At 41.3% G+C, this 25,083-nt stretch overlaps 2 protein-coding genes across 3 annotated transcripts in view; both read right to left on the reverse strand.

Moving 5' to 3' along the window:
- Nucleotides 1-13,554, reverse strand: part of tmem44 (transmembrane protein 44) — a 54,942-nt gene extending 41,388 nt beyond the window's left edge. The window contains exons 1-2 of one of the 2 annotated variants that reach the window (XM_073041173.1): nucleotides 13,141-13,551; nucleotides 2,753-2,879 (exon numbers count right to left, since the gene is read on the reverse strand). In XM_073041173.1, the coding sequence (XP_072897274.1) occupies nucleotides 2,753-2,879; nucleotides 13,141-13,304 (291 nt within the window). In that variant the 5' untranslated portion in view covers nucleotides 13,305-13,551. Of the gene's footprint in view, nucleotides 1-2,752; nucleotides 2,880-13,140 lie in introns of both variants that reach the window. The other variant, XM_073041174.1, reaches the window with a different exon arrangement.
- An 8,524-nt stretch (nucleotides 13,555-22,078) lies between these two features.
- The window catches only part of lsg1 (large 60S subunit nuclear export GTPase 1), a 31,501-nt gene continuing 28,496 nt past the window's right edge, over nucleotides 22,079-25,083 (reverse strand). The window contains exons 13-14 of the mRNA XM_073041180.1: nucleotides 23,013-23,189; nucleotides 22,079-22,519 (exon numbers count right to left, since the gene is read on the reverse strand). Coding sequence (XP_072897281.1) covers nucleotides 22,355-22,519; nucleotides 23,013-23,189 — 342 coding nt within the window. The 3' untranslated portion in view covers nucleotides 22,079-22,354. The remainder of the gene's footprint in view (nucleotides 22,520-23,012; nucleotides 23,190-25,083) is intronic.

Consider the following 25,083-nt stretch of genomic DNA (forward strand, 5'->3'; position numbering starts at 1 on the left):
AGAATGTAGGTCTATCGTCTGATCCACACTCTGGAGCAGAAGGTGGCAGTAATGCACCATTAGCTGGGTACCAACCGCCGTAAAACAAGAAGGAAGGAAGGAGGAAGGAGGGGACTTACGAGTCTTCATGCAAGACACCCAGAAGGTTAATTCACATGGTTGAGTTTGTGGTAAAGAAGGCGAATGCAATGTTTGCATTTATTTCTAGGGGAACTGAATATAAAAACAAGGAGATAATGCTGAGTCTCTATAAGATACTAGTTAAGCCGCACTTGGAGTATTGTCAACAGTTTTGGGCCCTTTATCTCAAAAAGGATGCATTGCTAGTCCAGAGGAGGTTCCCAAGGATGATTCCGGGAATGCAGGGGTTAATATATTAGGTGCGTCTGGCAGCTTTGGGCCTGTCCTCACTGGAATTTAGAAGAACGCGTGCGGATCTCATTGAAACCTACCGAATGTCGAAAGGACTAGATAAGGCAGATGTGGAGAGGATGTTTCCTCATTTAGGTATCCAGAACTAGAGGGCACAGCGTCAAAACTGAGGGGCGACTTTTTAGAGCAGAGGTAAGGAGGAACTCTTTTAGCCAAAGCATGGTGAATCTGTGGAATGCACTGCACAGACTGCGGTGAAGGCCAAGTCCGTGAGTTTATTTAAAGCGAAAGGTGATATACACCATTCCTGATGTAACTTGTTTTTCGCGTCAATACCAATGATGCCTGTCCTTTGAGCTTTCCTAACTTCCTCCTTTCCTTCAGATTTTAACCACTGCCACATTTTCTACTTCATAGCTCTGGACAGCTTTTTGTTTCTCTTCCCTGTACTCCCTCCTCCTGCAGATTGATTAGATTAGGGCAGCGTGGTAGCATACCGGTTAGTGTTACGCTTTGCACTGCCAGCAAGTAGACAATCAGGGATCAATTTCCATCACAGTCTGCAAGAAGTGTGTACGTTCTCCCCTTAAATGGTTGGATTTCCTCCAGGTGCTCCAGTAAGTTGAAGGCACACTTTGTTGGTGCTGGAATCGTGGTGACACTTGTGGGCTGCCCACCATAATCCTCACTGACTTGATTTGATGCAAATGACACTTTCACTACACAAAAAAATCTGCAGGGCTGGAAATCCAAAGTAAAACACACACACACACACACACACACACACACACACACACAATGTTGGAGGAACTCAGCAGGTCAGGCAGCATCTATGGAAAAGAGTAAACTGTCGACATTTCAGGCTGAGACCCTTCTTCTCCAGTCCTGAAGAAATGTTGACTGTTATTCTTTTCCAAAGATGCTGCCTGACCTCCTGAGCTCCTCCAGCATTTTGTGTGTGTTGCTTTGACACACTTCACTGCACATTTTGATGTTTCAATGTACATGTGATCTATGAAGTGACTCTTCATCTAACCTTCTGACCACAGGGGTGCCATAGCTTTTCCAGAGCTGTGATATTTTAATTTACCTGGCACACTCTAACCTCAGTCTTTGGCCTTTACCACTCAAACATACAGGAGTAACATCCCACTCTTTCTACAGGTACAGACTAGCTCTGGGATCAACACCAGACTCAGCTATTTCAAATAACCAGTTTATCCAGTCTGAGTCAGAAACAGCCATTTCTAGTGCAAAAGCAAGGAGTTCCCAGGTGCTTGCTAGTCCAAGTAATCTCTGGAAGGGTGTGTGAAGGGAGGGTATGGGGGGTAAGTTTGGCATTTTAGGTTGATCAGCAGGGGCATTGGCTCAGTTTCTCTTTCTCCCTCTCTCTCTCTATATATAATTGCTGCTTGCTCTACTGGGTATTCTTCAAATCTTTTCAATTTTTGTGTCAGATTTACGTTTTCTGTTTTTGACGTTTAGTCCCTGGCTAGTCCTGATGTAATTCAGTACTTTTTTGTCAGTACAGAAGCTGCCTGTGCTTTGGACTTTCCTAACTTTCTCCTACCTTCAGATTTCCACCATAGCCACATTTTCTACATCACAGCTCGAAAAAGTTATTTTCCGCCCTCTCTCCTCTGTCCTCCCTCCTCCTCCAGACAGATCAGAGACATTAACTTCAGCATCCTCTTCTTCTGGTCTCCACCATTTCACACATTTCTCCTCAATCATTTCAAAGCACTTTTCTACAATGTTTAAATATGTGTGCTAGTTTTCTAAATTGTCTCAGTTTTTTCTCTCCACAGCTGACTCACCTGCTGAGTGTTCTTCTGTTTGTATTGCAGTAACAAAAGCTATTGCATATGTAATAAATTAAACATTATAATTTTATATTGGACTTACTAGACTAAATTTAACAAGCCGGTGTTCCTATCCTAACTCTCCTACTTCGTAATTATGTTTTCTTAGTATAAACGCCAACATTTTTACACAAACCAGTTATCTGTACTTTTGTATTAAATTATTTAACAGAACAAATCCAAAGATCAGGAGGATTTCAGAGAGGAAATGAATGTTTCAGATAACAAGATTGCTCAGTGTTCAGAATCATGAAACTTCCACAAGAGGAAACAAATGAATGCCTAAAGTTGCAATATGGCTTTTTTCCAACATATGATTAACAACAACATATAAAACAATGACAGTTTGTGACAGGTCAAAAAAAGAAAACATTAAAGAAATTGAGATGATTGTGGAGAAGCTGGAAAACAAACGTTCTTTGAAAGATTAGCAAGGGAAAGTTTGTGGAAAACTGATGCCAAGAGCACGGAAATTTTTGAGTACCTCTAATGAGTTTCCATAAATTATAATCACTAACCTGAATATTCAGTTGTTTTGCAAGAAGGGCTCCAAACATGTTGCATATATTGCCCACAAAGGCATAGATAACAAAATATAAGGATTCTTCCTTCCAAAGTCTCTGTTTACAGCGGAAATAAATCAACCTGAAATCAAATATGAAGAAAATGTTGACTGCAATAACTTAAGAGTTTCCATTTCTAAAGTTTTAGATTCAAAAATAAAAGTCAAATCTGCTTCATCATAATTTATCACTCTGTAGCTCTCTACACCTGCCTTCTGTATAAATATACTTGTACATTCTGTAACACAAGTACAAATAACCTTGTTAAGAAGTTTTCACGGGAGCTAAGTTTACTCACATGTTCTAATCATTTAGATTCTCAATGAGAATGCACATAATCAAATCCTTCTAAAATACTGCATGGTCATCAACAGACTATTAGTCCAATAGACAAGTCTTTGGGTTCTTGTTCATCTTCAGAACCATCCAAAATTTGAATAAATCAACAGTGTATTTAATTTGCAGTTCTAACTGAGAGCAGGTGGCTACCAACACTTCTCTACTAAGAGACAGTAAATATTAAATTATAATACAAGTCAAGCTCTCTCATTGGCTATCCATCCCATAGGAGGATGATGGTTCCTTTCAGTCAGTTAGTAGGGTGTGATATGTGCGTCCTGGAATGGCTGTACAGGCCAATCCTTGACAGGCACTGCTTGCACATACTTGGCAAGCAAGACCTGGAGGGGCAGCAGGGGCAGAAGCTCTGTTGTGGTGCTTCCTGTGTCTTTCCTCTGTTGCCTCTATGAGCTTGTTCTCAGCAGTGTTCACACCTTTTCTGATGGTGTCCCCCCACTGTCAGCTTTCTTGAGGCTCCTGTGCAGAACATCCTTGTACCGAAGCCACTGGCCCCCTCGTTTTCGGGTACCACTGGACAGTCGGCCGTACAAGATGTCTCAGGGCAGTCTTCCGTCAGGCATTCTGACAACATGTCCTGCCCAACGCAGTTGGGCTGACATCACTAAGGTTGAAACCGCTGGCATTCCGGCTCGAGAGAGGACCTCAGTATTGGAGACTTTGTCTTGCCGGGTGATCTTCATCAGAGAACGTAGGTGACACTGCTGCAGTTGGTCAAGCTGGTGTAAGTGACTCTGATATGGGCACCACATCTCACATCCATATAGCAAGGTGGTGGCATCCGTCGGTCTCGAGAGACCATGGATCTGCGCCTGGAGTTTCCAGGGCGCAGGCCTGGGCAGGGTTGTATGGGAGACCGGCAGTTGCCCAAGCTGCAGGCCTTCCCCTCTCCACGCCACTGATGTTGTCCAAGGGAAGGGCACTAGGACCCATGCAGCTTGGCACCGGTGACGTCGCAGAGCAATGTGTTGTTAAGTGCCTTGCTCAAGGACACAAATACGCTGCCTCAGCTGAGGTTCGAACCAGTGACCTTCAGGTTATTAGTCTGATGTCTTGCCCACTAGGCCACGCGCCAACACGCGTTTAGCAAGACTGACAATGGCCCTATATACCTTGCACTTGGTGGCCAACCTGATGTTCTGTGACCAAACTCGATCTTTCAGCTGACCAAAGGCAAAGCAGGCTTTTCTGGTTCTTGACTTAATCTCTCCATCCAGAGAAGCTGAGGATGTAATTGTGCTGCCCAGGTAGCAAAACTTGTTGACAGCATTTTGACGAGTGTCGTCAATGAGGACAGTTGGCTCTTTGTAGCTTGAGCCAGGAGCCAGTTGGTACAAAACTTCCGTCTTTTTCAGGCTGACTGTCAGTCCGAAGCTTTTGGCTGCACTGGCAAAGTGACTGGTGATCTCCTGTAAGTCTTCGAGAGAGTGGGCAACCAGTGCACAGTCATCAGCAAACTGTAGCTCATGCCCCACAATGTCCCTGACTTTTGTTTTTGCTCTCAGTCTTGCGAGGTTGAGGAGCCGCCATCAACCCTCATTTGTAGGAAGACCCCTGACTTCAGGTCTGATGTGGCATCCTGAAGAACAGCAGCGAAGAATAGTCCAAAGAGTAGGAGCCAAAACACAACCCTGTTTTACACCATTGCTGATGGGAAATGGGTCTGACAACTCACCACACATGTTGATGTGGCCTTCCATGCCTTCATGGAACTGACGGATGATGTTGGTTAGGCGTGGGGGGCAACCGAATTTTGGTAGGAGCTTCCACAGGCCATCTCTACCAACAGTGTCAAATTCTTTGGTTAGATCAACAAATGTGACCTAGAGACTTCTCTGCTGCTCAACACATTTCTCTTGGAACTGCCTCAGTGAGAAGATCATGTCCACTGTACCATGGCCTGTTTGAAAACCACGCTGGCTATCTGGAAGGATGTTGTCACTGATGCTGAGACTGATATGCAGAGACTGAAAGACTGGGTGTGTTCCAGGAAACTACTAACATGCCCTATTCTGCAGCAAAGCTGCTTGCTGCTGTCACACAAGATAAACATAATTTATTTGTTTAAGAAACTGTACCTTATTACATGAAACCACTTGGGGGAGACATGCATGGATAAAGAGCAGAAGTACTTAACTAGCAGAAGTAGTGAAATCACTATGAAGTGGAAAAATTGTGGGCTATGGAGGAAGGAAGGGTTAGATTGATTTTAGAGTAGGTTAAAAGGTTGTCACAACATTGAGCGCCAAGAGGCCTGTTCTGTTCTGCAATGTTTAATGTTCTTAAGTATCATTATGAACTGAAATAGAAAATTTAAGTGCTGATTTTCACATGTACCAAAACTGGAATTATTGATTACCCCAAGCAAAAATCAAGTATCTGCTGTTGTACTTACCAACATCTCCAGTAAAAACAATTAATTATCTGTTTACATAAGATAATTGGATATTATAAAAGTAAAATTCAGGAATTAAGCAACTCTTCCAAATGATCTTAAACACTGCACTATTTTGTTCTATTTTATCCTTTCAAAGACAAACGTGATCACAATTCAATACAACTACCATCCCACAAGTCATCAATTCTGAAAACCCAAAAGTATTTCTAATCTTTTTCCCTCATAACCATTCCCTTTTCATACATTCTTTTGTTCAAGGCAGAAATGTCATCTTGGAACTAGTACTCTCATCTCTCCAAAATACTTCCAGAGATCTCTAACTAATAAATAGGCCTCGGTCTTTCACAAAGGAATGCCTCTGATAATGCAGCATTCCTTCTGTAACACACTGGAATATTGTCTTTTATTTTGTGATCCAGTCTTACCCCTAACAATTTTTCATCCAGTGACAAGAGAACTATTGACTGATTCAAAGTGATGAAAGCAACACAAAGCTATGGTTCATATTCTTTTTTTTTCCCCACTTTATTTTGTATTCATTTAATTTTTTGTCTTTGCACTGCATTGCTGTGACAAAACAACAAATTTTGTGTCCTATAATAAAGAGATAATAAACTTGATTCTGATATCATTGCACAATAATTGAAATTGGGTTTTGCAGCTGCATGCATGCTATTTGGTCAAATAGGACCTTTTCTTTTTCAACAAAAGCAGTTGTTCAAAAATACAGTAAGTCACTGTTTTTAGGATTAACACTATTTTGAACAGCAACAGAATTCAGGCAGCTGAGAAAACTATCCTGCCCTAGAGCCTATCCACCAAACATCTTGCCAAATATAAATTAAACACCTTGTCAGGTTCAAATAATGTGATTAAGTCACATTGATAAAATCTCTGCAGTTTATTAGGATGGATCTTGCTAGCCAATGGCAGAAGCACCATTGTTAAACTTAAATCAGTATTTTGGAATCTCCACGAATGCAGCATGAAACACAAATATCTTGGGATTACTTTGCGTCAAAGTTCAGCATTCAGCCTAGTTTTATTGCGATTTTCCAGTTAATGTTGGATGACCTCTCAGATCCAACAGCCCAATGATTTCATTAGGAATTACAAAGTTATGGATCAGGAGGCTTTTTTAAAAAAAAACTTTTTAAATTAATTATTCCTTTTTATTGGTTATCTTTATCTATGGGATTTTAGATTATTTTAATTATATTGATATTCACTTATCTTAAAATTATTTGCCTGAACTTTACTAGTTTTTGATCTTTGCTAGAATTCAGAAGCACTTAAAAACTATTTTTTAGAAATCTCAAACTTTAGTAATCAGCAATGGTGAGAGTGGGAGTTTAGCAGCTATCGCGTCTTTAACTCATATGTTTTGGTCATGTCCGCTTTTGAAAAAATATTGGAAAGATATTTTTGATATTATCTCGGCGGTACTGAACATCGATTTACAACCCCATCCTATTACCGCAATTTTTGGTTTACCGATGATGGACTCACTCCATTTATCTCCTTCCGCCTGTCGAATGATTGCTTTTCTCACTTTGATGGCTAGAAGATCTATTTTGTTGAATTGGAAGGAAATTAATCCTCCCACGGTATTTCATTGGCTTTCTCAAACTATGTTATATCTAAATTTAGAAAAAATTAGAAGTGCTGTATTTGATACTTCTATTAAATTTGAAAAGATATGGAGACCATTTATTCAATATTTTCATATGATGTAATGGCCCTGTGCCAAGCTTATTGGTTTTTTCAGCTTTAATCGTATGTATGTTGAGAGGATCGGAGTTGACGACATTGATGTTTATGTATTCTTGTGAGATACTATAAACAGCCCTTTTTTTCTCTTTTTTTTAGTTCTTTTTTTAGTTTGTTTTTCTTTCTTTGCTTTTTTTTCTTTAGATGTTAGATTAGTAGATTAGTTAACTTTTCATATATAGATTTTTTTTCCTCTTTTTTTATATTATATATTATGAAATATCTAGATTTACCTTGTTCATATATATACTATATGGTTTATGTTTTGGGAAAACTTGTTTATACTGTATTCATTGCTTATGTATTCCTTCATGTGTAATGGGAGTTTGTATGTTTGTAATCCCTTATTAATATTTTAATTGTATTTTGTTCATAATATTTTTAATACTAATAAAAAGATTGAAAGAGAGGGAGTTTAGCAGCTATCAAAGGTTTCAGGGCATTTTTCAGGACTTCCACAAAGAAAGGCAATGTGAGTATTCAGTTCAAGAGGACAGAATATAAAAGCAAGAATGTAATGCTGAGGGTGGTGGGGTGAGATACATCTCTACCAAAGGAGATGTAAGGTGCTCCTTCCTTCCGCTAGCCTGCAGGTTACCTTTGAGCAAGGTGTAGCACCCCCAATCAGGGTCACATGAAACAATGGGAGCAGGTGGCGGATGGTGGTTTGAGCGGCTAGTGCTTATCACAAGTCCTGGTTATGCAACCACTGATGCCAGGCACACAATCTCTGAAGAGTACTGATAAATGTTGGCTGCAACCATCTTGTAAAGACTCTGCTCAGAAGAAGGCAATGGCAAACCACTTCTGAGAAAAGTTTGGCAAGGACTATCATGGTCATGGAACTATGATCACCCACATCATACAACACAACACACAATGATGATGTAATGCTGAGGATTCATAAGGCATTGGTTAGACCACATTTGAAGTACTGTAAGTAATTTTGGGCACCTTATCTAAGAAAGGGTGTACTGGCATTGGAAAGGGTCCAGCAGAGGTTCACAAGAATGATCCCAGAAATGTAAGGGTTAATGTATGTGGCGCATTCAATGGCTCTGGACTTGTACTTGCTGGATTTTAGAAGAATGAGAGGGGGATTTCATTGAAACCTATCAAATATTGAAAGGCCTAAAAAGAGAATCTAAGACCAGAAGGTGCACCCTCAGAAAACGTCCCTTTCGAAGAAAGATGAGGAGGAATTTCTTTAGACAGAGGGTGGTGATTCTGTGCAATTCATTGTCACAGGCCAAGTCTTCAGGAATTTTTAAAATGGAAGTCGATAGGTTCTTGAATAGTAGGGGCCTCAAAGGTTAAGGAGAGAAGACAGGGAAATGGGGTTGAGGGGGGTAATAAATAAGCCATGATCAAATGGTGGAGCAGACTTGATAGGCTAAATGTCCTAATTCTGTTCCTATGTCTTATGGTCTAACATGGGCGGGGTGGAGAATGTTTTGAGGAGATTGTTGGTGTTTTACTCATGCTATATTGAGATGAGCTTAAATCTGAAAAGCACACCCAGAGGCTGACTGGCTCTCAGTAAGGCATATGATATTCTTCATGCTCCTCACAGGGAGTGCTGAGGAAACTTACAAATAGCAATCTGAGAAACACCAGGATCTTTCTCTAGGCAACAACACCAGAAACACTAGAGGCTGCAGATGCTTGAATTTGTAGAGAGCAGCATTAGAAATCTTCTTTGAATAATATAAATCAACTTAAGTAGCTGTTTAAATTGGGAGTTCAAATTTATTAGAGGTTGACTAATTCTTTCAAAAGGAAATTTAGATCTCAGAAATTAAGAGGATGCACAGAAAATAAGGTAATTGTGACTGATTAAAGAGAAATCGTAATGAAAGGTGATTGGCCTGAAACATCAACTCTTTCTCTCTGTCCATTGAGGCAGCCTGTTTCTGACATTCTGTGATTTTATGCCTCATCACTGGGACAGAGCTGATCTTGCTTGATGCCTGAAAGTGATACACAGCAGAATTATCACAGCACTTTGCTTTCCGATCAAAATGTTTGCTCAACATCCGACTGGCTCTAAATAACCAGGAAAATTAAGAAAACGCCCAGTGAAACTTGTGATATTGCAAACAGTGCCTGCTTTCCAGCCTCATGGGCCATTTGTTCCTCCAGGGATCTGACTTCACAGTAATGAAACTTTTCTCTGCTTATGTGAGTTATTTACAGCTAAACAGCCAGGGTTTTCAGGCAATTTAGCTACAGAGCAAGTTACATGGTGAGGAGAGCTCCCTTCCTCAATGCTGAAGGGTATTTTTAAGCAGTCCCTGGGGATCAAGGATGACTTGGGACCACCCTGGTTTTGAGGTTGGTGAAGTCTATGAAGAATTTCCGGCAGTTACGCAGAAGGGACAGGGGGTGCCTTACAAGGCAAGCAAAAAGTAGTCCGTGAACTATTGCGTTTCCTCCACTGGACACAGGAGCCGTGTGCTCCCCGTGCAGGGATCTACAGTACTCAACGACATCCCAAGTGTTTCTTCTCCATTCAAAGGCAAGGATCTCCAGGACTCCTAAAGTCATGCAACATGCAACAGTCCCTTCTGCCCAAATGGCCCATGCTGACCAAGTATCAGTCTAAACCTTTCCTCTCCGCACACCTGTCTAAAATTTCACACCTGAAGCCAAAGGGGTCCAATATCCTAGCAGACAGGTTTAATAGAGTTGTTAGGGAGTGTTTAAAGTAGTTTGGCAGGGTGATGGGAACCGCAAATATAGAGCTGAAGAAGGGGAAAACAGAAATAAATCAAAAATAGTGTGCAACAGAGGTGATAGGAAGGACAAGCAGGAGATGAGGCATAATCCCAGCCAGTGGAATGAGTTACAGGGCATGGTGCAGTTAAAACAGAAAGCAACAAATACTGGACTGAAAGTGTTATATTTGAATGCACGCAGCAAAATGAATAAAATGGGCAATCTAGAAATTCAGCTACAGATCGGCAAGTATGATGTTGTGGCCATCTCTGAATCTTGGCTAAAGGATAGCTGCCATTGGGAGTTGAATGTCCAATGTACATAGGCCTCCAAACAGCAGCCGGGATGTGGATTACAAATTACAGCAGGAGATAGAAAAGGCATGGCAGAAGGGCAATGTCATGCTAATCATTGGGAATTTTAACATGAAAATGGATTGGGAAAACCAGGCCAGTACTGGACCTCAACAGAGAGAATTTGTAGAATGTCTTAGAACCCTTAGACTCTAAAGGTTTGGCTGTGCTGGATTGGGTGTTGTGCAATGATCCAGAGGTGATAAGAGAGCTTAAGGTTAAGGAACCCTTAGGGAACAGTGATCACAATATGATCGAGTTCACTTTGAAATTTGAGAAGGAGAAACTAAATTCCAATGACTCAGTATTTCAGTAGAATAAAGGAAATTACAATGGCATGAGGGGGAACTGGCCAAGGTTGACTGTAAAGGGACACTAGCAGGAAGGACAGCAGAGCAGCAATGGCTGGAGTTTCTGCGACCAATGAGGGAAGTGCAAGACAGATATATTCCAAATGAGAAGAAATTTTCAAATAGAAGGACGACACTACTGTGGCTGACAAGTGAAGTCAGAGCCAAAGTAAAAGCAAAAGAGAGGGCATACAAGGAAGCAAAAGCTAGTGGGAAGATAGAGGATTGGGAAGCTTTTAAAAACTTGCAGAAGGAAACTAAGAAGGTCATTAGGAAGGAAAAGGTGAATTACGAAAGGAAGCTGGAGACTAATATCAACAAAGATACTAAAAGCTTTTTAAAGTATATAAAAGGTAAAAGAGAGTTGAGGGTAGATATAGGACCAATAGAAAATGATGCTGGAGATATTGTAATGAGAGACGCTAAGATGGCAAAAGAACTGAATGCGTAATTTGCATCAGTCTGCACAGTGGAAGACGTCTGCAGTATACCGGACATTCAAGAGTGTCAGGGAAGTGAAGCATGTGCTGCGAAAATTATGATTGAGAAGGTGCTCAGGACGTTTAATGGTCTGAGGGTGGGTAAATCTCCTGGACCTGGGTTCTGAAGGAAGTAGCTGGAGAGACTGCGGAGGCATTAACAATGATCTTTCAAGAATCGATAGATTCTGGCATTGTACCAGATGACTGGAAAATTGCAAATATTACTCCACTATTTAAGTAGTGTGAGAGGCAGCAGAAAGGAAACTATAGATTAGTTAGCCTGACATCAGAGGTTGGGAAGTTGTTGGAATAGATCGTTAGGGATGAGTTTATGGAATACCTGGAGGCACATGACAAGATAGGCCAAACCCAGCATGGTTTCCTGAAAGGAAAATTCTGCCTAACTAACCTGCTGCAATTTTTTGAGGAAATTACAAGCAGGGTAGACAGGAGATGCAGTAGATGTGAAGGCCTTTGACAAGGTACTGCACGAGGCTGCTTAGCAAGATAAGAGCCCATGGAATTACAGGGAAGTTACTAGAATGGGTGGAGCAATGGCTATTTTGCAAAAAACATTGAGTGGGAATAAAGAGATCCTATTCTGGCTGGCTGCCGGTTACCAGTGGAGTTCCACAGGAGTCGGTATTGGGACCACTGCTTTTTATGATATATGTCAATGATTTGGACTATGGGATTAATGGATTTGTGACTAAGTTTGCCAATGATACAAAGATAAGGTGCAGGTAGTGTTGAGGAAATAGAGCCTGCAGAGAGACTTAGATAGTTTAGGGGAATGGGCAAAGAAGTGGTAAATGAAATACAATGTTGGAAAATGTATGGTCATGCACTTTGGTGGAAGAAATAAATGAGCAGACTATTATTTAGATGGAGAGAGATGCAATGGGAATTGGGAGTCCTTGTGCAGGATACCCTAAAAGTTAACCTCCAGGTTGAGTCAATGGTGAAGAAGGGAACTGCAATATTGACATTCACTTCTAGAGGTACAGAATATAAGAGCAGAGATGTGATGTTAAGGCTCCATAAGGCACTTGTGAGACCACACTTGGAGCATTGTGTGCATTTTAGGGTTCCTTATTTTGGAAAGGATATACTGACATTGGAGAGGGTTCAGAGAAGATTCATGAGAATGCTTCCAGGAATGAAAGGGTTACCGTATGAGGAATGTCTGGCAGCTCTTGGGCTGGATTCCCTGAAGTTCAGGAGAATGAGGGGGGATCTCATAGATTCATTCCGAATGTTAAAAGGCCTGAACAGATTAGATATGGCAAGGTTATTTCCCATGGTAGGGGAGTCTAAGACAAGAGGGCACGACTTTAGGATTGAAGGACGTCCATTTGGAATAGAGATGTAGAGAAATTAGTTAGAGGGTAGTAAATCTGTGGAATTTGTTGCCATGAGTAGCTGTGGAGGCCAAGTCAATGGGTGTATTTAAGGCAGAGATAGATAGGTTCTTGATTAGCCAGGGTATGGGGAGAAGGCAGGGGAGTGGGAATGACTGGAAGAATGGCCAAATGGCCTGCTTCCGCTCCTATATCTTATGGTCTTATGTCAGCGACAATGCCAGTAAAAACATCCTTGAATGTTTCCTCTGACAATCCCTTCCCGTTTCTGAGCGTCCGCATGAGGAATCTATTAACATCGGACATGCTAGCGACCTGGTCTGCCCAAGACGTTGCTCATTGGCTGTTTGCTTACCCTTAGCGGAAAATCTAGCAGATCGTGACCCAGTCGGTGCAAATATTGTTGCAGCGAAACTAGTTCACGCATTCACATCCTTTGAAAGCAGAGATCATCCATATCAACAATCGCTCTTCCGCCCCACTGCCATTTTACAAAAGGGAGTATTGTTTCTAAATCATAACTGCTTCAAAACATTAAATATTAGGTTACTTACGTAATGTGGGCGACCACCCAAAAAAGCTGCGATAAAGCCCAGAGCGCGAAGGATATGCAGACCTGGTCGTGGGTAAAGCAGTTGATCCAGTAATTCCAGTTCCAGAAAAGAGACGAGCCAGGCTCAACCGCACTGCTCCGATTGCCCAGTTCACCAGCTTTCATCCTCGTTGTAAATTTCGACAGGTATTACTGCCTCAAACATGACGAACCCCCTTCATTCCGTAAACTCTCTTTCACGTAAACTTCCGATAGCGATCCCTCCTGCTCATGGTGCTCCCACTGCTACAACAGAGCTAAAACCGGCCCTTTGGCACCGAATGGAGCCGAAAGTTTGACGCCGCGCTGTAATCCCTTCCTGCTTCCCCTTTCGGCTGGAACCGTGACGACAGTCGCCCGGAATCCTAATTCCTTAAAGGCAAATTGTTGAGGCGGGGTTGCCGTGGAGAGCACTCCCTGGGCATCTCCTACCTACCTTGCAATTTCCATTTACATCGTACTTCTAAAGCCTGAAGCGCGGCTCGTCGCCGTCACTTTCGATGTTCGTTTTAAAGTCAAAACAGGTATGTTTCCAAATGAAACAGGCACTTATAGAAAAGTCTTAAAGGTGCGGCATTCCTCTTCACTTAAGGTTGCAAATATTAGTTACCGAGTTGTCCTCAGTTTGCTCCTACACTGTACTGCGATCTTCAGACAATAACAAGCGCTGGGAATCCGCGCTTCATGGGAAGTTGTCAATTACGTTCTTTATCAGGTAATCGCACTACAATCAGAATCAGAATCAGGTTTATTATCACCGGTATGTGACGTGAAATTTGTTAATTTAGCAGCAGCATTTCAATGCAATACATAATCCAGCAGAGAGAGAAAAAATAATAAATAAAATAAAAAACAATAAATAAACAAGTACATCTAATACTTATATTGCATAGATTATTTTAAAAAGTGCAAAAACAGAAATACTGTAAATTAAAAAAGTGAGGTAGTGTCTAAAGCTTTAAAGTCCATTTAAGAATCGGATGGCAGAGGAGAAGAAGCTGTTCCTGAATCACTGAGTGTGTGCCTTCAGGCTTCTGTACCTCCTACCTGATGGTAACAGTGAGAAAAGTGAATGTCCTGGGTGCTGGAGGTCCTTAATAATAGATGCTGCCTTTCTGAGACACCGCTCCCTGAAGATGTCCTGGGTGTTTTGTAGTCTAGTATCCAAGATGGAGCTGACTAGACTTAAAACCTTCTGCAGCTTCTTTCGATCCTGTGCATAGCCCCTCCATACCAGACAGTGATGCAGCCTGTCACAATACTCTCCACGGTGCAAATATAGAAGTTATTGAGCGTATTTGTTGACATGCTAAATCGCTTCAAACTCCTAATAAAGTATAGCCGCTGTCTTGCCTTCTCTATCACTACATCAATATGTTGGGATCAGGCTAGATCCTCAGAGATCTTGGCACCCAGGAACCCGAAGCTGCTCACTCTCTCCACTTCTGATCCCTCTATGAGGATTGGTACGTGTTCCTTCGTCTTACCCTTCCTGAAGTCCACAATCAGCTCTTTCGTCTTACTGACGGTTGTTGCTGCGGCATATCTCACTCCTGTACACCCTCTTGTCTCCATCTGAGATTCTACCAACAATGGTTGTATCGTCAGCAAATTTGTAGATGGTGTTAGAGCTATGCCTAGTCACACAGTCAAGTGTATACAGAGAGTAGAGCAGTGGGCTAAGCACACACCCCTGAGGTGCGCCAGTGTTGATCGTCAGCGAGGAGAATATGTTAACACCAATCTGCACAGACTGTGGTCTTCCGGTTAGGAAGTCGAGGATCCAATTGCAGAAGGAGGAACAGAGGCGCAGGTTCTGCAGCTTCTCAATCAGGATTGTGGGAATGATGGTATTAAATGCTGAGCTAGATAATGAACAGCATCCTGACAAAGGTGTTTGTGTTGTCTAGGTGGTCTAAAGCCGTGTGAAGAGCCATGGAGACTGTCTGCCGTTGACCTGTTGTGACGACAAGCAAATTGCAATGCGTCCAGGTCCTTGCGGAGGCAAGAGTTCAGTCAAATAGCTCCATGAATTTTAAAGGACCGTAAGTTAGCCCCAAAGTTGAAAGTCATAAAGCTGCCGATGCTGCAAAGCTGAAATTTAAAAACAAATCTAAAAGCCTGGAATGTTCAGCAGAAAGAGCCGCTGCCTCGCAGCTTCAGCAACCTGGGTTCGTTGAAGCTGCAGCAATCATACCAGTGCACAAGAGCAGAAGGGCCTTAACCCTTAATTCATAATTATGTTAGTTATCATAGATATCATGTTATCATAGTTCATAATTCTGTACCTTCACAGTATGGTCCGGGTCAATTTTGACCCGGCCCAAGAATATCCTCATAACAAGTGCCTATACAAAATTTTGAACCAAAGATCTATTTAGAATGTATAAATAGCCTATCTGGCATTAATAAACGGGTGATTAATCCTTAATTAATGTTTCAGAGATCTAAAATCCATTTCAATAGATACAGGTCAAATTTGACCCGGAACAGCCTCAATGTACAAAAATTTGCAGCACCTATACAAAAGTGTAAAATTTTAAAATATTTTCATTTTTGCGCATTTTGGGTCATTTTAGGAAAAGTCATCAAATTTCAGCTTAAAAAATTGGCATTTAGGGTGTTTTTACTGCTGTCAAATGTCAAAATGGGTCAAATTTGACCCGAACATTATGTTAGGGTTAACGACTGTCGTCCGGTGGCACTCACACTAGGAAGCGCTTTGGTTGGTTATATCAACCATTAAATCAACTCCTCTAAGCAAGGACCTGGGTTGGATCCGCTGCAGTTTGCCTAAGTCAACAGCGGATGCGATCTCATTAGCTCTTCATGGGGCCTTGAATCAACTGGACAATGCTAATACTTAAATCAGGGCAAACGAAAGAAAATCTGCAGATGCTGGAAATCCAAGCAAATTTTAATCAGGCTGTTGTTTATTGACTACAGCTCAGCGTTTAACACAATCACCCCCTCAGTTCTAATAAACAAGCTCCAAAACCTGGACATGTGTACCTCCCTCTGCAACTGGATTCTCGACTTCCTCACCGGAAGACCACAGTCTGTGCGGATCGGAAAGAACGTCTCCACCTCGCTGATAATCACCACTTGTGCACCTCGAGGGTGTGCGCTTATCCCACTGCTCTACTCTCTCTACACCCATGACTGTGCAGCTGGGCACAACTCAAATGCCTTCTACAAATTTGCTGCTGATGCAACTATTGTTGGCAAAATTTCAGATGGTGACAAGAAGGCGAGATAGATCAGTTAGTTGAGTGGTGTCACAGCAAGAACCTTGCATTCAAAGTCAGCAAGACCAAAGAATTTGTTGTGGACTTCAGAAAGGGCAAGACGAGGGGAACGCACACCGGTCCTCAGAGGGATCAGAATCAGAAAGGGTGAGCAATTCCAAGTTCCTGGGTGCCAACATCTCTGAGGATCTATCCTGGGTGTAGTTACAAAGAAGGCACGACAGCAACAATATTTCATTTAGGAGTTTGATGAGATTTGGTACATCACCAAAGATACTTGCAAATTTCTACAAATGGACGGTGGGGAGCATTCTAACTGGCTGCTTCACTGTCTGGTATGAGGGCTGGGCACTGTACAGGATCGAAATAAACTACAAAAAGTTGTAAACTCAATCAGCTCCATCATGAGCACGAGCCTTGCCCACCCAAGACATCTTCAAGGAGCATGTCTCAAAAAGGCACCATTCATCATTAAGGACCCCCTATTACCTTGGATATGCCCTCTTCTCATTGCTTCCATCAGATACACAGCTTCTTCCCCTCTGATATCAGTTTTCTGAATGGACTTTTAACCCATGAACACAACTTTTTCCTCTTTTTGCACTGCTTATTAACATTTTTAATATATATCTTACTGTAATTTACAATTATGTACCACAGCAGCATAAAACATTTCAAGACATATGCTAATGATATTAAACTTGATTGTGATTCTCGATCCCTGGTGATGTCCATGTGGAGTTTGCATGTTGAAATTAATTCCCATTCTCAAAGATCAGAAGCTTAACTGCTGTGACTTACCTCAGTGTTGATCAAGATGAGGATTTTGTGGGCATGGCAGAGACAACTGGTTGCAGGGAAGTAGAAGAGTGGAATTGCTGACAGCTGGCCTAGACCTGATAGGATAGATGGCCTTGTGCCAAAAGGAAGTATGTGAAAATGAAACAGAGTTAATGTTCCAGGTCAAAAACCATCCTTCACAACTGGAACAACACATGCAAAATGCTGAAGGAACTCAGCTGGTCAGGCAGTATCCATGGAAATAAACAAGCAGTTGATGTTTTAGGCTGAGATCTATCTTCAGGACTGGAAAGGAAGGAAGAAGATTCCAGGAAAAAGGGTGGAAGGGGGAGGAGGAGTATAGCTAGAAGGTGATAGGTGAAGCAAAGTTGGTGGGAAGGGTACAGAGTTGTAAATGAAGGAACTTGATAAGAGTGGGTTGTGGACCATAGGAGAATGGGAAGAAGGAGGGACACCAGGGGGAGGTGATAGGCAGGTGAGAAGACGGAAGAGGTCTGAGTGGGGAATCAAAGAGATGGGGGGGGGGGGGGGCTTATTTTTTACCGAAAGGACAAATCGATATCATGCCATGCCATCTTGTTGGAGGCTACCCAGATGGAATACAAGGTGTTGCTTCTCCACCCTGAGGGTGGCCTCATCATAGCAGAAAGATGAGGCCATGGACTGATGAATCAGAATCAAAATGTTGGGTCAGAGGGAAGTGCTGCTTTGGTGGATGGAGTCAAGGTGCTCAACAAGTGGTCCCCCAATTTACAATGTCTCATCAATGTAAAGGAGGCCACATCGCGAGCACCAGATACAAGAGATGATCCCAGCAGATTCGCAGGCAAAGTGTTGTCTCATCTGGGAGGACTGTTTGGGGCCCCAAATGCAGGTGAGAGAGGTGAATCAGCTGGTGTAGCACTTTGACTGCTTGAAGGGATAAGTGTGGGGAGGAATGAATGAATAAGGGAATCATAGAGGGAGGCTCATGGGGTGGTAGATAAGGACAAGAGCAACTATCACTGTTAAGGCAGTGGGAAGATTGGGTAGGCTCGAATGTCTGGGAAATGGAGGAGATACAGGTGAGGGCAGTGTCAATGGTGGAAGAAGGGAAACCCTGTTCTTTGAAGGTGAAGGACATCAAAACTGGAAAAGTGAGGAAGAACTGTTTTCAGTTCAAATGAAGCCTTCAGTCAATATCATTAACTATGTTTCTCTTTCCATACATACTGTCTGACCTGCAGAGTGCACCAGTATTTGCTGTTTTTATTTCTAACTACAGTAAAACTCCAGTAATCTAACACCATTGGGACTTCGCTGTTCAAGATGAACTAGATCATTTTCTATTTTATTGTTATTCCTATCAACACCTTTAATTCAGAATTAAAGCACTGTGGATGTTGTAAATCACAGTGAACACAAATCTAAGACCTCAACCATAGCCTCTAGTTCACACACAGAAACCACCTGTCTTCTACTCCCTCTGCTTGGCCTCTAGCCCTTAAAATACTTAAAATTACATTTTTTTCTTTTACCTTGTCTCACACCACTTAAATTTTCTGCCCCGGTTTTGCCCTCATTACTTAGTTAATACACCTGTTTTCCTCCATTCCCACCCGCTGCACCCCCCCCCCCCCCCCCGAGTTATACTCCTGTACTGCTTCTGTGGTTTTCAGTTCTACTTGCCATAGACTACTCCTTGTTGCTTTATCTAATCCTCAATGTCTCTTTGCATCCAGGGTTTCTGGTATCTATTGGCCTTGCCCTTCAGCAAGGCAATTTGTTGGCCCTAAACACCATTTCATTTTTGAATGACTTTACCTGCAAGTCATTCTTCCCAGGCCGTATTTGCCAAGGTAATCTTTTCAAATTCATATTGATCTTCCTCAATGCAGGTTTTTAACTTCCAGCCTATTCGTGTCCCTTTCCATTAAACCTTAAAATTTATTGAGACATGCTATCTCCAAAACTGCTTGGCATTGTCCTTACACATCTGGAGAAGAAGGATGCTTATGTGAGAATACTGTTCTTGGACTACAGTTCAGCATTCAACACCATAATTCCCTCCAGACTCACCAAGAAGCTCAGACACCTCGGCCTTCACCCTGCCTTCTGCAGCTGGATCCTGGACTTACTGTCAGATCGCCGACAGGTGGCAAGAGTGGTCTCCCTCACCTCTGCCCCTCAGCACAGGTGCCCCTCAGAACTGTGGGCCTGAGCCCCTTCTTTTACTCTCTGTATGGTCATGAGGGTGTTGCCACAGCTCCAATCTGCTAGTTAAATTTGCTAATGATACTACATTGATTGGCCTAATCTCAAATAATAATGAGACAGTCTACAGAGAAGTCATCACCCTGACACAGTGGTGTCAAGAAAACAACCTCTCCCTCAATGTCGCAAAAACCAAGGAGCTGGTTGTGGATTACAGGAGGAATGGAGTCAGGCTAGCCTCTATTGACTACACTGGATCTGGGGTTCAAGTTCCTTGGCATAAACATCACAGAGGATCTCACATGGTCTGTATGTACTGGCTGTGTGGTGAAAAAGACAACAGCCCCTCTTCCACCTCAAATGGCTAAAGAAATTTGGTATGGGCCCCCAATCATAAAAACTTTCTATAGAGGCACAATTGCGAGCATCCTGACTGGCTGCATCATATCTAATATGGGAACTGTATTTCCCTCAATCGCAGGACTCTGCAGAGAGTGGTGTGGACAGCTCAGCGCATCTGTAGGTGTGAACTTCCCACTATTTAGGATATTTACAAAGACAGGTGTGTAATAAGGGCCCAGAGGATCATTGGGGACCCGAGCCACCCCCAACCACAAACTGTTCCAGCTGCTACCATCCAGGAAATGGTACCACAGCATAAAAGCCAGGACCAACAGTCTCCAGGACAGCTTCTTCCACCAGACCATCAGACTGCTTAATTCATGCTGACACAATTGTATTTCTAATGTTATATTGACTGTCCTGATGTACATACTATTATAAATTACTATAAATTGCACACTTAGATGGAGATGTAACAAAGATTTTTTTTACTCCTCATGTATATGAAGGATATAAGTAATAAAGTCAATTCAATTCAATATTCCCACAGATCAGATCAAGTACACTCCCTTCTCTTGGCTCTAACAGCTCTTGTGGACACATTTTAACAATTCTGACCCACCTTAGACTTTCACAAAAGCAATTTCAGTTATTATTACGGAAGTTCAAATCCTCATTTATCCTACTATTTTTATACTTCACTATGATTTGCCTGCATGTCTGCTCATCAAATCCTGCTGTTTGGCACCTCCTTCCCCCCCCCCCCCCCCATTTCCCTTTTTGTTCTAAGCTACACAAAAATGGCCTCATTCAAAGAACCTACCTGCACTAATGGACTCATTAACATTGCAGTACCATCTCCTCTTTATGTCCCCCACATCTTATACTCCCTTCTATCATACCTCTAATACAACTGCATTTTTAGTATACTATGCAACCCAATTGTTGCATAAATTAATGTGAATGATGGTTGTAGAATTGTAGTATATAATAAGCTTTTCAATTTTCTTAAACCACATTTGATCTGTATAATGCATGTATTCAAAGCTGTCAAACTGACCCATGCAGAAGCAACCGTAGGTTCACTGTCACTTTAGAGAAAAGGAGATATACATTGTGTGACCTACACTTAAGAAGTGCCATCTAATAGCAGCAATTACCACCATCAGTATCATCTACATTCTTTAAAGAGATTCCTCTTTGGTTTCAGTCTTGTTTGGATGGAATAGAAGGGGTGTTCACAGAACTTAATAGGACTGAAGAGTATTAGTGAATACATCGGAGCTATGTAAACACAAAAGTCAATGTAGCTCATTGGTTACTGCAGGAATAGCATGCAAAAAACTAGCACTATTAAAATCAAAATGGAACTAGGTGCAGGAAAAAAAGACTTAGCATTAAAATTACCTTTCAATCGACCATCAATCCAGTGACAGGAATTTGAATCCCAGCAAGTAGATAAATTTAAACTCAAGTCATTTAACATTGTCCTTTAGCAGCCCTTCAGAGTTCATTGTCTTAAATAATTAAATAGATCTATAATGAAAAGCTAGTATTGGTAGTGATAACTTTAATAACATTATTTTAGGGAATAAGAATGGGCAAGCTGTGAAGTGCTGTTAAGTATTGGTGGAGAAGCCTTTGCAAACAATGACCACAATCCATAAGCTTTAAGGTGATCATAGAAAAGGATAAGGCTGGACCTATATTTAAGATTTTAAACTGGCTTCAAAAATATAAGGCTGTACCTGGTAAAAGTACATTGGGAGCAACTGCCAGAGGGAGAAACAACATTGGTAAGTGTGAAGCATTTTAAAATGATATAGCAAATTTTCACCAGATGCAACATCTCTATTTAACCTCTATGCTCCCACCTTATCCTGTGCTCCTGAATTTACTTCTGTCACTTCTGTACATTTACATTTTAGATGGGTGGTATTGGAAATTTTACCATAACTGTTATCCACATCATGATCTTAAAGAACAGCTCCAGTCTGTTCCATCTCTACTTCTCTAAAAGCAATGCTGTGCTTTCATCCAGGCCTTATTTAGAGTAAAACAAGAAATATCTATCAAGGGTAAATAAATGAACATTGCTGAAATCTGACATTCAGTATCATAATGTCCAGATAGAATCCAGTGCACTAATCCACCAGCCCAGTACAACCAGTGTGCGTCTATTCCAATAGATATCCAAAGTATAGAGATTTATTCCAGAAAAAAATGAAGATGTACTAGGAGGAAAAAGAATTCTATATAAATTTTAACAGGTCAAAAAAATTATTTTCATCTCCTCCATCAGTAAGCTAAGGAGATTGGTACATAACTGTTTATCTTTTATTCTTTTATTATCAAATTCATATCTTCAGAAGAGATTGTTTACAATAAATTCTACATACAAGATGAAATATAAATTTTAAATGACTTGTGGCTAATTAATTGATTTACACTGAAGAGAATAAATTTGGTGTCTTATTATTCAACATGTACTTAATGGTAAATCTGTCTGATTTACAGATGATCATATTGTTTATTGAACATCATTATGTTCAAATAACTAGGGCAAATACCCAACAACTGATGATGTCACGTTCAGTCATCCAGATGCTTGCAAACTCTCCTTATTTTTTCCTTCTTATTCCTGTTGCCATGTTTTTTCCAAGGTTTTCCTGCCACTCCATTCACTGGTGTTGCTTCAGTGCCAAGCTTGAATCCCATCGCTACTTGAGCTCCCTTTGTCAAAGCTCGAACATTCTCCTTTAACAAGTAAATTATGTACTTTTTAGTTGCAAGCATTTCGTAAATTTTTTTATCCATTCATGAGACAAAGCTTTACCACATAGATAAAAGAATGAGTAAAGCTATAAGACTAGGAATGTTTGAGGAATATGCTGTGTGGATCCCAAGTATCTCAATCTTGAAAATGTATTTTCAGAATATGAATATAGTCAAAGACTATTAGAACCTCCAAGTGCCTTGGGTTCAAAATTACTGACATGTTTCTTAAGAACTGTTTCTCCAATAACTTAACTCTCCAAATACCTAATTTCACTCTCAAATTAGTACTCCTGTAATTTTTTACATTCGTGAATATATTAAAAAGCAGTTAATAAAGAAATGGTACTAAAAATAGAGGAATTTCATTTATTTAAAATAATTTCTTGTTATATTCAACTAAGGCTCCTGCTATTTAAGATGTATTTGGCACAAAAATATACTATCATGTATGCTGCTTGTTGTGCTTTTTTACCTGATGAAAGAAGATTTTGTCCACATCATTTTCAATTCTTTTTACTTTATTTTGTTTCCCTTTGAGTTTTGTGCTGTTCTTGTCACATGTAACAATGTGTTCTTCAAAGGCAGCATGATGATTTTGGAAATGGGCAGGATCAACACCAGGTGGAGGATGACAGTACAACAACTTGCCCTGAAAATAAACAACAGGCATTTAATTTCTATCTCTTGATTTTCTTTCAAAATGCATCACCTCACATTCAGCTTGAGGTTCTGAAGGCATTACTCTGATTTTTAATGAAATCTGATACCATCTTCCTCATATTTTCAGGTTCTGTTGTTTCTGAAAGTTCAGTATTGTGCAGTAAGAGGAGCATCAACACCAGCACATTTATTGATGTGAAGGTCCGTTTTTGTGCTGCAGAAATATTGTATAATGAACTCTGCCCATTTGCCAAGGAAGGGTGCCATAGATACAGAGAGCAATAGCAGTGCATTTTAATTTTATATTACATATGCATGCATAGACCATCCAGCCCATCTTGTCAGTGTCAGCTTCTTGAAACACTGTAATTAATTCCATTCACAGGTTCTGCCTTCAATGTTGTAAACCTCAAGCAAGCATCCATTAACTTGTGAATTGCAGTCTTATCACCAATCGCTGTAGTAAAGAATGCATTGGTACTCCCAACCCGATCAACAATTGCTCATCTGCACTTAAATATAGCATAGAATAGTACAACACAGGAAAAGGCCATTCAGGCAAAAACATTGTACCAAACCAGCTAAAAAGCAAATCAAAAATACCCTCCTACCTACACCATGTATCTAATCCCTTTGACTTTCTTACATCATGTGCCTATCTATCCAAACGTCTCTTAAAAGCCTCTACCACCATATCAGGGAGCACATAACACTCTGAATAAAAAACAACCCTCTCATCCCCCTTGAACTTACCCCCTCTCACTTTCAAAGCATGCCCTCTTGCATTAGACATTTCAACCCTGGGAAACAGAAGCTCTCTGTCCACTCTATCTCTACCTCTCATAATCTTGTAAACCTCTATCAGAACTCCACTCAGCCTCCAACGTTCCAGAGAAAACAACCCAAGTTTATCCAGCCTCTCATGATAGCACATGCCCTCTAAATCAGGAAGCATCCTGGTAAACCTCTTCTGTACCCTCTCCAAAGCTTCAACAACCTTCCTATAATGGGGCAACCAGAACTGTATGCAACACTCCAGATGTGGTTGAACCAATGTTTTATAAAGTGGCAACATAACCTCTTGATTTTTGAACTCAGTGCCTCTACTAATAAAAGTAAGCATTCCATTAGCCTTCTTGACCACAATATTGACCTGTATAGCCACTTTCAAAGAGCATAGAACTTGGATCCCAAGATCTCTCTGCTCTGCAACACTGGCAAGGATCTTGCCCTTAACAGTGAACTGTCTTCTTGTATTTACCCTACCAAGATACCACACCTCACACTTATCTGGGTTAAATTCCATCTGCCATTTCTCAGCCCATATCTGCAAATGATCTTTATAGTGCTACATTCTTTGCCAGTCTTCTACACTATCCACAACTCTGCCAATCTTGGTATCATCTGCAAACTTACTAACCCACCACCTACATTTTCAATCAGACCATTTATATACACCACAAACAGCAGAGGTCTAGCACAGGTACCTCTGGAACTCCACTAATTACAGACCTCCAGCTCGACCAAGTCCCTTCAACCACTACCTTCTGTCTTCAATGCGCAAACCAGTTCTGAATCCAAACAGCCAATTTGCCCCGGATCCCATGCATCTTAATCTTCTGGATTAGCCTCCCATGAGGGACTTTGTCAAACGACTTACTAACATCGTTGTAGACAACATTCACTGCCCTACTTGCTCAATCTCTCTCTCGTCACCTTGGAAAAAAAACTCAATCAAGTTGGTTAGGCACAACCTCCCAGCACAAAGCTATGCTGGTCCTTCCTAATTAAGTCATGGGTTTCCTATCCTATCCCTAACAATTTTCTCCAGCAATTTCCCTACAACTGACATGAGACTCACCAGTCTATAGTTCCCAGGATGT

The sequence above is a fragment of the Hemitrygon akajei genome, chromosome 3 (genome assembly GCF_048418815.1).
Source record: "Hemitrygon akajei chromosome 3, sHemAka1.3, whole genome shotgun sequence".
Classification (NCBI taxonomy): domain Eukaryota; kingdom Metazoa; phylum Chordata; class Chondrichthyes; order Myliobatiformes; family Dasyatidae; genus Hemitrygon; species Hemitrygon akajei.